General features: G+C 37.6%; 2 protein-coding genes across 3 annotated transcripts; one reads left to right on the top strand and one right to left on the bottom strand.

The window, feature by feature from the left end:
• The first annotated feature begins 731 nt into the window (after nt 1–731).
• LOC146460184 (uncharacterized) lies at nt 732–6262 on the top strand. The gene is made up of 3 exons (XM_085088542.1): nt 732–991; nt 4280–4924; nt 6096–6262. Exons 1-2 carry the CDS (start codon nt 756–758, stop codon nt 4878–4880), a joined length of 837 nt encoding a protein of 278 aa, XP_084944668.1. The 5' UTR covers nt 732–755; the 3' UTR covers nt 4881–4924; nt 6096–6262.
• A 1465-nt stretch (nt 6263–7727) lies between these two features.
• LOC146460183 (uncharacterized) lies at nt 7728–13298 on the bottom strand. Of its 2 annotated transcripts, none has more exons than XM_085088214.1 (5): nt 13144–13298; nt 11688–11801; nt 10794–10877; nt 8826–9080; nt 7728–7885 (listed from the first exon to the last, which is right to left on the bottom strand). In XM_085088214.1, the coding sequence occupies exons 1-4, from the start codon at nt 13281–13283 to the stop codon at nt 8843–8845; spliced, it is 576 nt and encodes a 191-aa protein (XP_084944340.1). In that variant the 5' UTR covers nt 13284–13298; the 3' UTR covers nt 7728–7885; nt 8826–8842. The 2 variants fall into 2 exon arrangements, with proteins under 2 accessions (XP_084944340.1, XP_084944341.1); XM_085088215.1 differs by having other exon boundaries at nt 8838–9080.
• Between the last annotated feature and the right edge of the window lie 2161 nt (nt 13299–15459).

Here is a 15459-nt window from a genome sequence, read left to right as displayed (position 1 = left end):
AGTTTTTGTACACTGGGGTGGTAATTTATAAGGAAACTAGACCAATAATTTCAGGTTCCTGTTAATAGAAAAACATTTTTTTTAAACTGATAACTCCAATACTCCGGGACACTTTCAGGTTTAGTAATCAGGCAGCGATGGAATTAGTTTTTCAATAAATCTTACGACAACCGGCAGGTTTCGATAATGTGCTGGAAGTAAAACATTCCATTTTCAATTTCCAGCGAGTGCTTTTGTGCCATTGTGTTACATAATTTCACCCGATAAACTATGATATGCTGATTTATTGATGCAGGAAACAGACTGTTTGCCAATATCTAACTATTTCAGGAAACTCGCAAAAAATATTGACTGTGGATCAATATATTTGTATTGTTATAATGACTTTGTGATTTTGTGGCATGACATTGATAACTTCTGAGTCTTCTAGAGTAGGCTCTGGATTTAATTAAATAGACGATACGTTTTCCACGAAAAGTTCTTCTTAGCAGTCTGTATCTTTTCAAGTGGAAAACATCTTTTACTATAACCTACCATAATGTGTTAAAATATACGCATGCGAATGCAAGATATCAGAGAAACCCAAAATAGCCTTTTCCCTGCACGCATGTCTGAAAGGATGAAAGTGATAATTTTTCAATATCGGTGTTTTTTAGACATAAGGTGGAGGATATCTGTTTATAAATACGGTTCATGATATCACCCACTCAAGATGTATAAAAGGGCTGCTGGGTTGCGGTCTTCCTGTCAGATACATGCAGCAAGGTCGAATCGAGAAGAAGCGAAGAATGAAGACAATGATTCTTTTTGCTGTGCTTGGGTTTGTGCTAGCGACAGGCTATGCACTCCCACTTGCCGAAGATTACATTGAGTCATCTTACAAGCAGACGATGGACCGTGAGAGTTACGCACTTCCACACAACAGAGATTTTATGGAGATATCGTTAGACAACCTTAAGAAAATGGAGAGTGACCTTGCCCCAGGTTATTGGTAAGTAAAGTTTCATAACTATTAATAGTAATATATATCATAATTTTAATCTATCTATTAATTAAGTTTGGTGAAAATTTTTATGGCAACTCTTGCTCCATCTTATTCAGAGTGTTTTAAAGTTCGTTGGTTGTTAGTCCTACCGCTTCGTGGGTGTTTGATATTAATTTTGAACAATTTTGAGGAAATCGTTGTGCGCTAGTGGCTCCTAGAAAAGCATCCAGTTGCATTATGTGGTTATTTTACTAGTGTGTCATTTTTTGCCGGAAAAAAAAAAATAGCAATTTAAGCCGGAAAACGATGTGGACATGATAAGCCCTTTCGAAATAATTATAAAAAAAGGTATTCCCTTGTTGACTCGTCCTTTTTGTATCGAAAACAACGAAATAAGTTTAAAAGCATGTAACTCAAAGCCTTTTAAATAATTTACAATTGGCACGATCATGACATTCGTAAAAACAAGTTTGGTTAACTGTAACATGTTGTGTTTTATTAAACGGCAAAATATACATGTTTCTCATACTTATACAAGTATTTGCCATTGGAACACATATCAAGCTGCTCAGAGAGAATGCTTTTCTCAACTTTGTTTTTCGGGTTACTATTAGTAGCACTCAAGCTGTAGGACTAATATACGGCTAACCCTATATCTCTACCAGTGCCACTTTTAAAGTATTTGTATCCCTTCCATTCAACAGGTTTATTTAAAATGCTTATCCCCCCCGGTAGAAAAAAACCCCATAAAACATGCTCTAAATAAATAAAGGTTTCTTTGATACGCTTATTTCGAGCAGAACCTTGTACCAAATTATTTGGATAGATTAAAATATGAGAAGCATTTTGACTACAGGAAGCAACATCAATAAAATTAACTCACAAGGCATAATGATCAGGAAGGAGATAATGACAAAAATAGCTTCATGGGACAAACATCCTGTATACTGCTAAGATTGGAATGTCAATGTGTGGCATATGCACAACGGAAATGTGATGGATTATGTTAAGCCTGGTGAATAACTAAGTATGATGTATTAATCACCATTGAGAATGAAAAGGATGTATTAATCATTAATTATCAGGTTCGACTCCTGATAGGAGCACTTGGATTTTTTTTTTCGGGCATGCCTGTGTCATTCACTGATTCATCATTCTCATTTATTCATCAGGCTTAATATATTCCATCACATTATTGCCATTGCATCTGAATATATTTTGCTTTTAAAATAAACGATTTTGAAAAATCGAAACCATTCCATGAATGAAGTCAAGATATTGACATGTTATAGATGATAAATAAATGTCCTAGTGTCAGGTCTGTGCGATATTCCGTCCTCGAGTTATTTGACAAAATGTTCTACAGAAAACCAATCAACTGGATTGTTTCTGTCATGTTGATTAAACGTATTTTTAAAAAATAGATATCAAGCCTTACACTGGCAAGTAAAAACTAACGAGATAATGTTCCGACGTTTCGGCGACGTCATGACGCCATTCTCAAGGAATGAATAATACAAGCGGGTTCAACAGTGGTAGAGCATCCGAACTAGTAATCGGAAGGTCTTGGGTTCGACTTCTAATAGGAACACTACGATTTTTTTTCCGAGTATGCCTGTGTTATTTACTGATGAATACATCATTCTCATATATATAGACGGCTTTCAAAATTTGAGGAAGTTCCTTAAAGATATTGAGGCGATCAGTATAACGTGATATTTGTGGAGAGGCCTAATTATTTTTTTGATAGGGATGCATATGTCCAGCACTTGGGTACACGTAATGTACGGTTGTATTGGATATATAGTTATATTAAAAATATCTTAATGGTATCTTTTATTGCAATTGCGTTAATGTTCTGCCTTTGGTCTGGATCACCTGGGCAAACTCCAACATCAACATGTACACCATTGAGCCCGGCATTGGTCATCGAAGAAATTGTTTAGATTCTCACAGTAATTGTGCAAAACAAAGCAAGCGGCAATAACATTGCAGAAGTTTTCAACACTTAGGTCCAGTCTCTTATCAATGCTCTTAAACCTTCCCTTAAATCGACCAAAGGCATTTTCAACAACATGACTCTAGACGTGCTGTGTTTTACGTGTGCATGATTTGATCAGCCAATTACTAAGGACATAAGCCAAGTCACCTTATATGTCAGGAGGAACTCGTACAACAGCTATCATCACCGACATGTCGAGCGGTAGGAAAGTTCTAGCACAGAGCAAACAGTAGCGAGTTTTCACCTGGCCATTCAACACATATATCGAGAAAACGATAATTACAATCCATTAGTCCTTGAAGGATTAGCAAATGAAATCCTTTCCTGTTTATATAATCATCTGGGGTGCTTACTATTTACATGGAAAACCAGGAAATTCCAGTTGGAGAATAAAATGGTACGCATAATTCCATTTGGAGAAATTCTGAAATTGTTTAGTCAAAGTGAAGCATTTTTATTACTTCTTTTGGGATTTACAGCTGATGTTCATGCATTTTGTATGTTATCCATCTTCTGTTAAGACAAGCTAAATCATTTCGTATTTATGCCGAAAATTTCCATCCGGGACTTTTAAAACTGTCAATCTTATCTTGGACTTCCTGTCGATTTTGGGGAACGTAAATGTATCTGGGTAGAAGAATTCTCACAATTACCTCGCATACGTGTTTTACAATACCACAAACAGTGGGTTTTCCAACAACAAATAGGTTTCCGATTGTTTTATAGGGAGCAGTTTCCACAAGCCAATCGATAATGTCATCGCAACTCGGTGACGCACAACGATGGCTTTTGTGTAATTTGTATCCCTTTTCAAGACGTGAGGAGAAAGTTCCACGCATAGACGATTGAATGCTTGTTTAGACATTCAGAAGTTCTTAATCCAATCTTATTCATCCCAACCTTGGTACGTCTCTTCCTAGAACAACTGCGATCTTGGTTTTAAACGCATTGACCGCCATTTTGTTAACATTTTTTTGTTGACAACATTTAGCATCAAAACGAGGCGACGCATAAGGTTAACGCGTGTCTGGTATGAACAGTTCTATAATTAAACATGTTTTGTAAAACCGTGTTAAATAAAACTACGTTTACTTAAACATGTTTCCGTTGGTGTGAATGGGGCATTAGTTCACAAAGTTGGAACCGGTACGGCACAAGATCGTGGTGTAAAGCTCAATCAATCCTACTTTTTGGCCGCTTTGTTTGCAGCTGCTGAAAATGCTAACAAAACCTCCAAAGCCTTGGCTTGTAAGAAATTTATTCATTAAAAACTATTATTTTTATCGCTAAAGGGAGTCAGAGCAAGAAGATGAAGGTCCACAGCCTCATTACCAGGCCGAAGATGAAGAGGAGGGAGAAGAGGAAAGTGGAGAAGAGGAAAGTGGAGACGACGACGACGACGACGACGACGACGAACTTGGAAACTCCATGGAACAATATGGTGAAGTCGAAGATGGCTCTTCTGATGACTCCCCGCGTCACCTAAGGCAAAACCGTTACCGTTTCCTCGGCCGTGTGTCTCAGACTGACACGGAAAAAGAACGCGTCGGTGTCCGTAATCCAAAACGCAGAGTTGGCCCACAGCCGCATTACCAGACCGAAGATGAAGCGGAAGGACAAGAGGAAAGTGGAGAAGAAGAAGATGGAGACGACGACGAACTTAGAAGCGTCAAAAAAGATTATGATAAAGTCGAAGATGGCTCCTCTGATGACTCACTGCGCCACATAAGGCATAATCGTTACCGCTTCCTAAGCCGTGTATCTCAAACTGAACTCGAGCGTAAACACGTCGGTGTCCGTAATCCAAAACGCGGGGTTTTAACTCGTGGAAGGTTACACCCACGTTTCAGAGGACTAGAAGTTCAGGCAGATGAACGTATGCATGGTTGGTAATTCATCCCCAGACGGGAAAGAAGCTGAGACGAAACGCATCGACGGTAAGTCTTTGAACCAATGCTCTTTAAAGAAATATTTTGTTGGGGGAAATTGTTGTTGTCATCGTTGTGATTTTTTTTCTTTTTGGTTTGCGGAACTGTCTAATTGGTCTAAGAAGATTGAATAACTTCAAATTTCCAGTTGTTATTTGTTAGAAATTATCTCTTTTGCAACCATTTAGTTGTTTGCGGCTCGAGAGGAAAAAAGTGCTGCATGAGAAAAAAATGGCGTAGGAGTAAGAAGGGAGGTGAATGTTCTCTCCTTTTTTTCTCTTGGCTATTCAATTCAATTCAATCGTAATTTTTTTTACACGCGGTCCAAACAAAAATCGTCATGTCCATACAATATAAAAATACAAGATAAACTATCTATACCATAATGTATAAATATATATAAATCCTACTAGAATGTCCTTTGGGCACAGTTTTTCCTTCGCATAACACAATCTCAGAACGCCTGGAACAAACCTGTCAGACTTAATCAACGAATTTCTGATTCCGATTCTGGCCGATCCAAGTCGTCTGAGAAATGAACTTACTATATAATGCTTCTTGGATGTCTGATTTAGAGGATACCAAGTATTCAAATGATACCTTTCAATCCTCACAAGTAGTTGTAAAACAATTACATCCTCCTCAAAATTGTCACCCCCTCGAACCCTAGTATGAGCGCCTCTCCTCTCAACCTTAATATGAATACCCCCTACCCCTTTTTCCCCATCGTTTTCCCTCTGCTTAATCTTTGTGGTGAGTGGTGAGACAAGGTAGGAAAAGAATAGCAAATAACCTCATTCCATGCAAATTAAAACTCGCGCATTTCATATTGTTTTTTGTAGAAATAATAAGTAACGACAAGCATCGGATATCGAAATCGATACGTCGAGACGTCTTGTAAACCGATGACGTTTGACGAACTAATTAGAGGATACACACAAAATTAATACAAAATGTATCGCTTTAGAATTATACCGATAGTCACGTAGTGTTGATGGATGGCCAAGATTTGGGCAAACCGTGAGTCATCAATTGTTCAAAACATTAAAATAACCTCTCCGTTTCCTTTTTTGGAAAACTGTTCAACACCTAGACATCCCCTCCTTTATTTCCGGAACAAGGGAAAAAGTAGGAGAGTCTACTGGTGAACTAACAATTTACCTTTTGTGTTTGTGAACAGAAAGCCTGTCTCAGAGGAAAAGAAGACTTTGTAAGAAAGACACGAAGGACGGGAGCATGACGACGAAATAAAGTTAAAATCCTAACTTCACTGTTATAATTTAATGCAGTCTTAACACCATTTGTTGTTGAAGTAGAATAAGATAACAATAAAAGACTTTGCTTGGACCATTTATTTTTTATTAATTACCTCGCCTATCGCCGTACGTAAAATTGGGTTTTATATAGCCTTTCCTTTGTTGTATATATGGGAGACTTAAAGCTTATGGTCAAGTCCAAGTCCTCCTTTCTAAATACTCGTATGTGCTTCACTGTCAGTCCAGGAGTACCCAATTAGCAGTGCCTTGCAGTATATCTTTCGACAGTTAAACGAGACAACCTGTAGTATCGGTTATTCAAAGCAATCGAATTGTCCCCGCCGAAGCCGCTTACAGGGACATAAGCGCACGGGTACTAGGATGACCCTTAGAGCTAGCGTAACTTGAGCTAAAAACTGCAAGGAGAGTTGTGTTGTCACCTCAGAGCTTCTGGATCACCCTGTCTATGACGTAATTTGCTTGAGCCAACAGGCATGGGATATGCAAAATGTAATCCTTTAACCCTTATTACGACAAATTCTACAAGACTTTCTCAAATGTGGATACCTAGAATTGCATTTTTGGAGAATTGTGACGTCGAATTGTTGCCAAACTACCTAAATTGTCGTTTTCACTTTTAATCTAACTTGGGGATCTTTTGTTCAGGCATGCGCAGCTGATAAAATTATTTGTATTTAGTTTATTGCGTTTGCTCCTTCCACATAGCGTGTATAAAGTGCGGTCTTAGCAGTTTAAGGAGAGCGAAAGGAAAGGAAAGTTCGTAGGTAATGCGTGCGTGACACTCAAAATTGTATATCTGGTTGGATTAATATCAAAATAAATATCAAGAAGTGTCATCAGTGATAAAAAAAACCCACAGATGTTTAGGGTATTTAACCTTTCTTCAATGTGGAAGAAAACGGTAGCACACGAAACGTCTGCGTTTTTTAACCATTACGGACACTTTTCAATATTTATTTTAATATCAGTCCAACCAGATGTACGTTTTGCATATCCCAGGATGGTCCGAGAGACTCAACGTCCTAAAAACGGTGCCTACTAGCAATTCAAAGGTTTTTTTTTCGCGGTTTATGGCTGTGCAAGAAAAGAAGATCTTAGCAAGGGCTGGATTGCCACACATTTTTCAGAGATAATTAAGCTTCGATTTGACAAAAGATGCCTAAATTGTTATGCAGTTTAAGCAATGTTTAATACACGAACGGCCTCAAAAACATTCCTGGAAAAGCGTGTGTCAAGAGAGTTCATGACAATTATGCTTTTGTGAACGTTGGAAATTAGCATACGAGAAAAACATTAAAGACCGCGTACTAATAAGGAGGAGGTTTATCGACCATTTGTTAGGTCAATGGGTTTATGAATTATTAATGAGTTTTTGAAACCTTTTTAAAGTTACCTTTACTCTTTTTGGATTTTAGGAGCTCTCGCTAAGATCTACTTTTCCCGTGTAGCCATAAACTATGCAAAGGTTCTTCTACATTAAGAGGGATTAAATTGTTAACAAGGACTACTGACAAATGTGAGTTAAATTGCGTCACATGTAATTTATTTACCTTAGATTTCTTTCACATCATACACATAGCCTATTTATACTAATTGTGAGTGATTATTTGTAGTCTTCTGTTAACTTTAGGTTGGTCCTGTCTCACGGTCAGTAATGGCAAAATCTTGTAGTCCTGCGAATAGAATTACACCTCTGAGGAAAAAATGAAAAGAAAGAATTAATTCAATAAAAAAATAAGATAAAGTTAATTAGGGGCACGAACGGAGATAAAGTGGAAGATCTTATATTAACTGTCAGGTTCTCTCGCGTTTAAAAAGGCTAATATTTATAGCCAATAAATGCAGGAAGAGGCATAAAAGCATGGATAGCTGATGCTCTTGGGAAAGATTTTGGCGACAATTGAACCAGAAAACTAGAATTTATTAGTTTGAAAATGGTCAATAAAATATTCGAATAAAACTAAAAAAGCTAAAATGTGACTCCAGAGAATGGGGAAGATGAGAAGTTTTGTTGAGTTTTGACCTGGAAATCGGGGTTGAGCCCGGATCAGCGCCTAAACTAGAGTTAAAGACCTTTCCGCTTTCTGTTAAGACGCCAAGACATTGTTTCTCTCATGTCCCAGTTGAATCTTTCGTTGAGAAACATAGCGGAATGCTGGGGAAGCTGCGATGGACTAGCTTCCCATGTAAGAAATTAAAGGTTGCAATACCCATAAGTTGCTTCACGCTAGTTGCCTTTACATCCGCTCCAAAAATGAAACCAATATCAAAACCAAGACGGACAGAACAATAAAAGCGTAAACGAACACGAAACAAACAACCACATAGCACCTGAAGGACAGTATATTACCATGCTGAGACAAAATGAATGCGACACGTTTATTACAACAAAATTATCTGGGGAAAATAGAACGGTTCTTCTAGCATGTTGTCTATAAAAGGTCTAGGCTTGTGTCTTCTGAATCTTTGCTTGGGTTTTGAGGGTTATTTTGCTCACAAACATTCTGTAGTGTACACGTTTTTTTTTATCGAGACTTTGTCATCTAAACAGGTGTATCCCTTGCTTTTCCTGTAGGCTCGAGTTTGGATGAAAAACGATGGAACAACTCTAAATAATCGTGCTAAGTACTAACGTGCTAAGTTACCGAGTTTAGCCACGATTGACCCAATGACAAACTTTTTTAACGATACGTTTTCCACGTCGAATAATATTTTTTCCACGACGTATGATACGACGAACGCGTCGACCTATGCGTCGGAAGCGAATTCTAATCGGGTCTGCTGATTTTTGCAGTGACTGATGATCATGAACACCAAAGTTTTCTTCATCTTCGCTGATGTCGCCATCTTCAAAGTCATCTTTAGCTGCGGTTTTCATGTCAGACACACTGCAATTGAAAACACAACATTTGAAGGGCTGAGTGAAGAACGGGCATTTACGTTTTTTCCCCTAGTAAAACAAACGCAATTTAAGGTGGCTGTCATCGGTTTCCATCTCTTTCCAGTACTAAAACTTTGACAAATTTACGCTGTCATTCTTTATAAGTTGATATAACAACAAAGATATAAAAAAAATGCCTAGACATTGGCGAACAAGTTACGGTCGTTATGATCGTTTTCTCGGCATAATACGTTACCATAGCAACAGTATACCCTGTTTAAAAACGCCAAATAATTTTACCTTTCAGGGGTTATGACTCAAAAACGAGCTCGGTGACCCACAATTTATATTATGGAACTATAATCAACGTGTTAGATACAACTTTTTGCAAAGTTTCAAACAATTCTAGGGAAGGGTTTAGAGCCAACTTAAATTCCGCTCTGAACCTCATTAATATACAATAATTTATTTAATGTTGGAAACGAAGGGAGCGTTTGCCGCGTCTTCTGAACCAAGGGGTCATGTTCAAAACTCTCAACTTAATTTTCTTAAATCTAAGGAAAGATAATAGAAGAAAAATGCTAGTATGCAACTAGTTTCCTAGTATGAAAGTAAATAAACTTTATTTGATAAGTACGTTTATAGGGGATTGGCAGCAATTTAAAATTTTACAAACACGAAAGATATAAAATAAGAATAAGAACTATGTACAAGGAGAAATCCATGTATACCCATATACTAGTTTTACTAAAACTTAATTAATTAAGACAATAGACCCAAAAATTAAAAAGGTTAAAAATAGATAAAATCATCTTTTTTCGAGGTGATCAAAGTCGCTTCCTTGCTGAAAGAAAACTCAGCTATGTCCCTGACGTGTCTCTTTAATATCTGCTTATAGATATTAAAGTGACTGTTTAGGAAGAATTCTCATTCTCTTTAATGCTCCAACTTTTTGTATGAAATGCTTCTTCACGGAGTCAATGTACACAGACCATGAGAGTCTATTTTCGATTTTAACTCCTAAGCAAGTGATAGAGTCAACCAAGTTAGTTAAGACTGTCCCAAAGTAATGAGGAGGGAGAGGACCAACAAAGGTGGATTTCTTTAGAATCATTGCCTCAGTTTTGATTGGATGGATGGTTAACCGATTCTGGACACTTCGCAAGAGGACTTGCTTCATTGTTTCATTTAGAGACGATATAACTTGGTCGACATTTGGGCCAATACAGTAGACTGTGGTGTGGTCTGCATTCATCTAAAGATCTCCTGAATCAGTGTGGTCAGGAAGATCATTTACATATGTGGTGTACAACCTAGGGCCGGGAAGTGAGCCTTGAGGGACCCCATAGTGCACAAAGTCAGTGGCAGATCTGCCGTTGTTTACCTCAGTAGACTGGCGTCTATTAGATAGATAGCTCATAAGCCATTCGTGGAGTGATCCTGATATACCAATGGCATGTAACTTATAAGATAATATGTCTTTGGGAACAGTGTTCTTGTTCCGTTTTTATAGAAATTTATTTGGTCAGTGAAAGTTGATCTGAGACACTCATTGTTGGGAGCTTTTGAAACAAAGCTGAAACCATGAAAGTGCGAGGAACGTGTAAATGAATGCATTAGGTAATAAGCCAAATCGCTGGCATGCTACTAGCGAGTTTGAGGTATTTTTTAGTAACAATTCTAATATCTAAAAATACGTTTTTTATGTTGCACACATTACCTTTCCTCTTCAATAACATTATCATCATCATCAACAACATCGTCGTCGTCATTTTCATCATTATCAAACTCATCGCTCGATTCACTAGAAGAAAACAAAGGGAGTTAAGGATACTTTTGCCCTTCCTTTTATAAAAGGCAGTCCGATTTTGAAAGTACAACTGTTTATAAAATAAGCATTCTCAAGGTAGCCTCGTGTACATATAAGCGCCCCTCCTATAAGTGTCCCAGTCTCAAGAGTCTGGCATGACAGTCACGCTATATTGACTCAGATTAAGCGGCTATTGTGAGACCACCTGACGTGTATATGTTTGTATTACCATAGCGAAACGTTCCTATATAAGGGAGCTTTAATGAGCGTATTCTCTCTTCTTCATTCAATTCTATTCTATTCTATTCTATTCTATTCTATTGATTTATTTAATTCCGTTCGGCATCCAGTCCTATTCCATTTTATTCTGTTGTATTCTGTCCATTATATTCTCTTTCTATTCTATTCTATTCTATTCTATTCTATTCTTCCATGTTCCTAAAACTCAATACCTCTAAAATATACGTACTTTGCGCTAATAGCATCTATTTTTCAGATTCTTTGGAGGCTGGAGTACTGTGCTTATAGCAAAATGTTCCTTAACCCTACGCTTGTCTAGAATGGCATTCTGGCATTATTTACAGATGAAGCAACGTCAATAAGACTGGCAAAACACCTTGCTTAAACTCATTAAGATCAATCTGACTTCTCACCTGCGTTTTCGTTCATTTAAGATTTCGACGGATACATTATAGAAACCTAAACATCTAAGTTTAATAGCGAGGTATGCGCAGAATATACAGACCGACACTGACCGAGGGGCATTCCATCATGGAACATGGATTATGTGTTGCATTTGAGTACCTTTCTACAGAGGCTCCATTATCTTTAGTGCCGTTTTCAGTTTCGTCTTCATCATCTTCGTCTTCAAGTTCGTCTTCTTCTGAATCTTCATCCTCTGTGTCTAGGTCAGGATCACTGCAAACGAAAGTCAAATAACATCAAAACAACTAAGATGTTCATTCGGTTGTTTTTTCATATCAGTTTTCCTATTTTGCTTGGACTTTGTAGTTTCTTAGGAAACGAGATTACAGGTACGAGATTGCATTCTTGTAAGCGATCAGCTCAAGTTACGACAACTTTTTCCGTCCATTTCCCGAGGTGGTCGCTTACGAGAGCTTCCACCGTATCTGAAAAACCGAAATTCTATGACCTGAACGGAGCCAAAAGCAGACAAGCAAGATGCAAAAAGCCTGATTTAATTTTTTAAATTTTTTCGTGTTGTACTCGGACGTCTGGACAAAAGACGAAAGCGCGCTAACGGAGACTCGTTCTTTCAGATGACGCCGGGCCACGCAACCCTATGTATATTGCTGCGGTCAAGAAAATTAGCACATCAAAGATATTGCAGTTATATAAGAATCACAAAACAACTCTAGACTTGAACGCTTGAACTTGCTTTGCCAGAGGGAGTCTATCAGCCTAAAGCGTTCAACATTTTTATGTTTTGCTTTCTGAAGTATCCAGCTATCCAATTGTCGTTGTTCAGTATTGATTTCTTTTGACACCCAACCATCCTCAACTCCAATACTCTAGGAGGCCAATTTCTCGTTATTTAAGCTATTCATGCTTTGGTATTGATAAAATTACTAATCGCTTAAAAATTTCCTGATCAGTTCTTTCTTCCTAAATTAGTTAAGGTCTGACAAATGATCCTTTTTATGTAATAAGGTTGAACTTGCCAATTATGGTTCAGAGTATGTATACTACCTCTAAAATGTCTTTCTTGTGTGTTACAGTTAAAGTATTGGATAATTAAGGTTTTTGACTCAGAGTGCAAACAAATAATTCGAAGTGTAGCTTTGAAACCTAGGGGTAAATCAAGCAAGCAAGGAAGGAATGGAAAGCAAGTAATCAATTAATAAATCGATCGATCAATTAATAAATGAAGAAAAAACGGATGGATAACATGTGTATCTTTGATACCTCAACGACTTTAGTTATCATCGAATTATCTCTGCGATCTGGTCCCGCACGAATGTCCATTTTTGTCTATTACCGATCCCCCTTTCAGTCAACGCCATACGCTCTCCGAAACGGAAGTGAAAACTCACTTTAACAGGCCCTTCAGTCTCTCTTGAATGAGAGATACCAAAATCCCAATTTTCATATTTATTTGATTAGTTCTTCTCCTTTTCTACTGTTATCGTTAGAATTTCAGTTGAAATAGTGTACAAATCTACGTATCTTGTTGGATAGTTCCTAGAGGCAACTGTTCTTACTTTAAACTGATCTCAGTTTTTTTTAAACCTTAACGTACCTATCTGCGTTGTCGGACTCGAAGTCATTTATAACGTCCTTCAGGTTCTCGCCTGCTTCTTCGTCCTGCTCTCTGAAGGGAATTGCTAACCCAATAGCCAGTACTATGCCAAGTACGATTAATGGAAGTAGGGTCTTCATCCTTTGTAATCTCTAGGTTGCATGCACTTGTCTAACTAAAGAGAATTGCTAAATTTTGCTCCTTTTAAACCTTTTTTTTTGTGGTATGCTGTATTGGAAATTAAAACTTGTGGGAAGCGAAAATAGTGATTTATCCCATAATGACGTACATTAATTTAAAGTCCTTGTTATCGGGTTATTTTAGCTTTAGGGAATGTTCCAATATGCTATGCACTTGTTTGTTTCAGCGATCAAATTGGGTTGTTTTAGCTTTAGGGAATGTTCAAAATGTTATGTACTTGTTCGTTTCAGCGATCAGATTTCGCTCTATAGCTTTTGCAATTATATAGTTTGTTTGCAGTTTAAATGAGATTAAGAGATTTAATAGGCATTAATGATGTTTTAGTTTAAGTTTCCTCAGCCTCTGAATCCCTTCTCCACTCAGAAACTCACAGTTCGCAACATTATGCTATCTTTCAGCTCATGTAAATGCACAATATCTTCGATCAGTGGGGTTCACCACAAAAACCATTTTCTCATTTAACGCCCACGTCTACCTATTTTGAGTTCTTTGGAGGTCGTAAGCGTGTTTATAAAACAAAAGCTTGTTCATTCTACCATAACTTGGTCGAGTTAAAAGAATGTTCGCCGTTAAACTGGTTTTGGAAAGTTCTACTAGTCGAAAGTATAAAATTTTACCCGATATTCTATGTGTAATCCCCCTTAGAATTAATACAGTGGGCCCTCGAACGACCCTCTGCTTCAAACTACTCGCTCTCTTGAAAAGAAAATCGATTCCCTTGGATACTATTTATAGCAATTACTACTGGATATCTTCAACAAAAAACCATTTACCACAATAATTTACTGCTTGCTCTCTCGAACAGAAACTAATTTCCCTTTGATACCTTTTACAGCAATTTTCTACTTGCTACCTCGAACAGAAACTAGTTTCACCTGGATACATATTACCTCAATTTACTACTAGCGGTCTGAAACTTCCGCTTCATCGAACGAATCTTTGACTTCATTGATTGTTGATCATTGCGGGAGTTGCTGTATTATTAACAACCACACATGTACGCACTTTGGTATATTGCATCTCTGTGATAATAATTTCCACTTCCTCAAACGTTAATTCCAGAGATTTCCAGCAGAAAGAGAAAATATCAAAACGACAACCAATCCACCAGAAAATGAAAGAGAAAAGAGAAAACAAACAACAACAAAAGCAACAACAAAGACAGCCAAAAAACAAAAATTTATAAATAAAAAGACCAAGCGACCACCTCCCGTAAGCGACCACTTCGTAAACAACCGTTTTGTTTCTCAGTTCAATACCGTTTCAAGAGCTCTCTCGTAAGCGACCATCCACCACTCAAATTTCTTAAGGGACCGCGACCACTTTTTAGACCAGAAATTATGTTCTTATATTACCACCCAACATAATCACGTATATATGATCGTTAGTAAATCATTACTCAGAAGTGACAAAAGTTCAATTTTTAATGACGCTACCCCTGACTGTTGACAGAGAAGACAGAGAAGATGGCTACAATTAGATCTGTAGGTAAGGGAAATTGTTACAGTAATCTGTTCCAAAATGTTATACAAAGTTTCATCAGAAGAATAAATAGATGTGAAAAAATTAAGTTTAAAACAAGTTAAAATAAAAATACTGTTTTACGAGATTGCCGTATGGGATCCTGACTGGCAATTGTTGTAAAGTCGATCAATTTCCCTTTTAAAGAGACCAAGAGAGTCTATTTTCCGTGAATTGAAGGGTACACTGTTCCATAATAGTGCCCCGCTATAACCAAAGCTACGCTTGCGATAGTTCGTGCGTGGCTTTGGCAAGTCTAGTTCGATCTCGGAATCCCTTATTACGATTATTTAGCATCCGCAGTACGATGTACTGCGGATGCTAAACAAAATTTGTAAGTACATCGGGGAAAGCCCTTTAATTGTTTTAAACATGGCGTCGCCTTCAACTTCTTTCGGCGCTAGGAGAGATTGTGCCAGTGGAGCCTCTTTAGGAAGAAACTGGTAGTTGTGTCGTAACTGGATCTGGTAATGACCCTAGCAGCCCTATTTTGGAGTTTTTAAGTTTATCACTCAAGGTAACGTTTAGTTCATCCCAAACGGAGCTACAATTGTCAAAGTGGGGTAAAATTAATGCTTGGTAGATTTGGAGAGT

The sequence above is a fragment of the Pavona decussata genome, unplaced genomic scaffold, assembly GCF_977016875.1.
Source record: "Pavona decussata unplaced genomic scaffold, jaPavDecu1.1 SCAFFOLD_214, whole genome shotgun sequence".
NCBI lineage: Eukaryota > Metazoa > Cnidaria > Anthozoa > Scleractinia > Agariciidae > Pavona > Pavona decussata.
The sequence above is the reverse complement of the archived record's forward strand: the minus strand, read 5'-3'. Positions and strand labels throughout refer to the sequence as shown.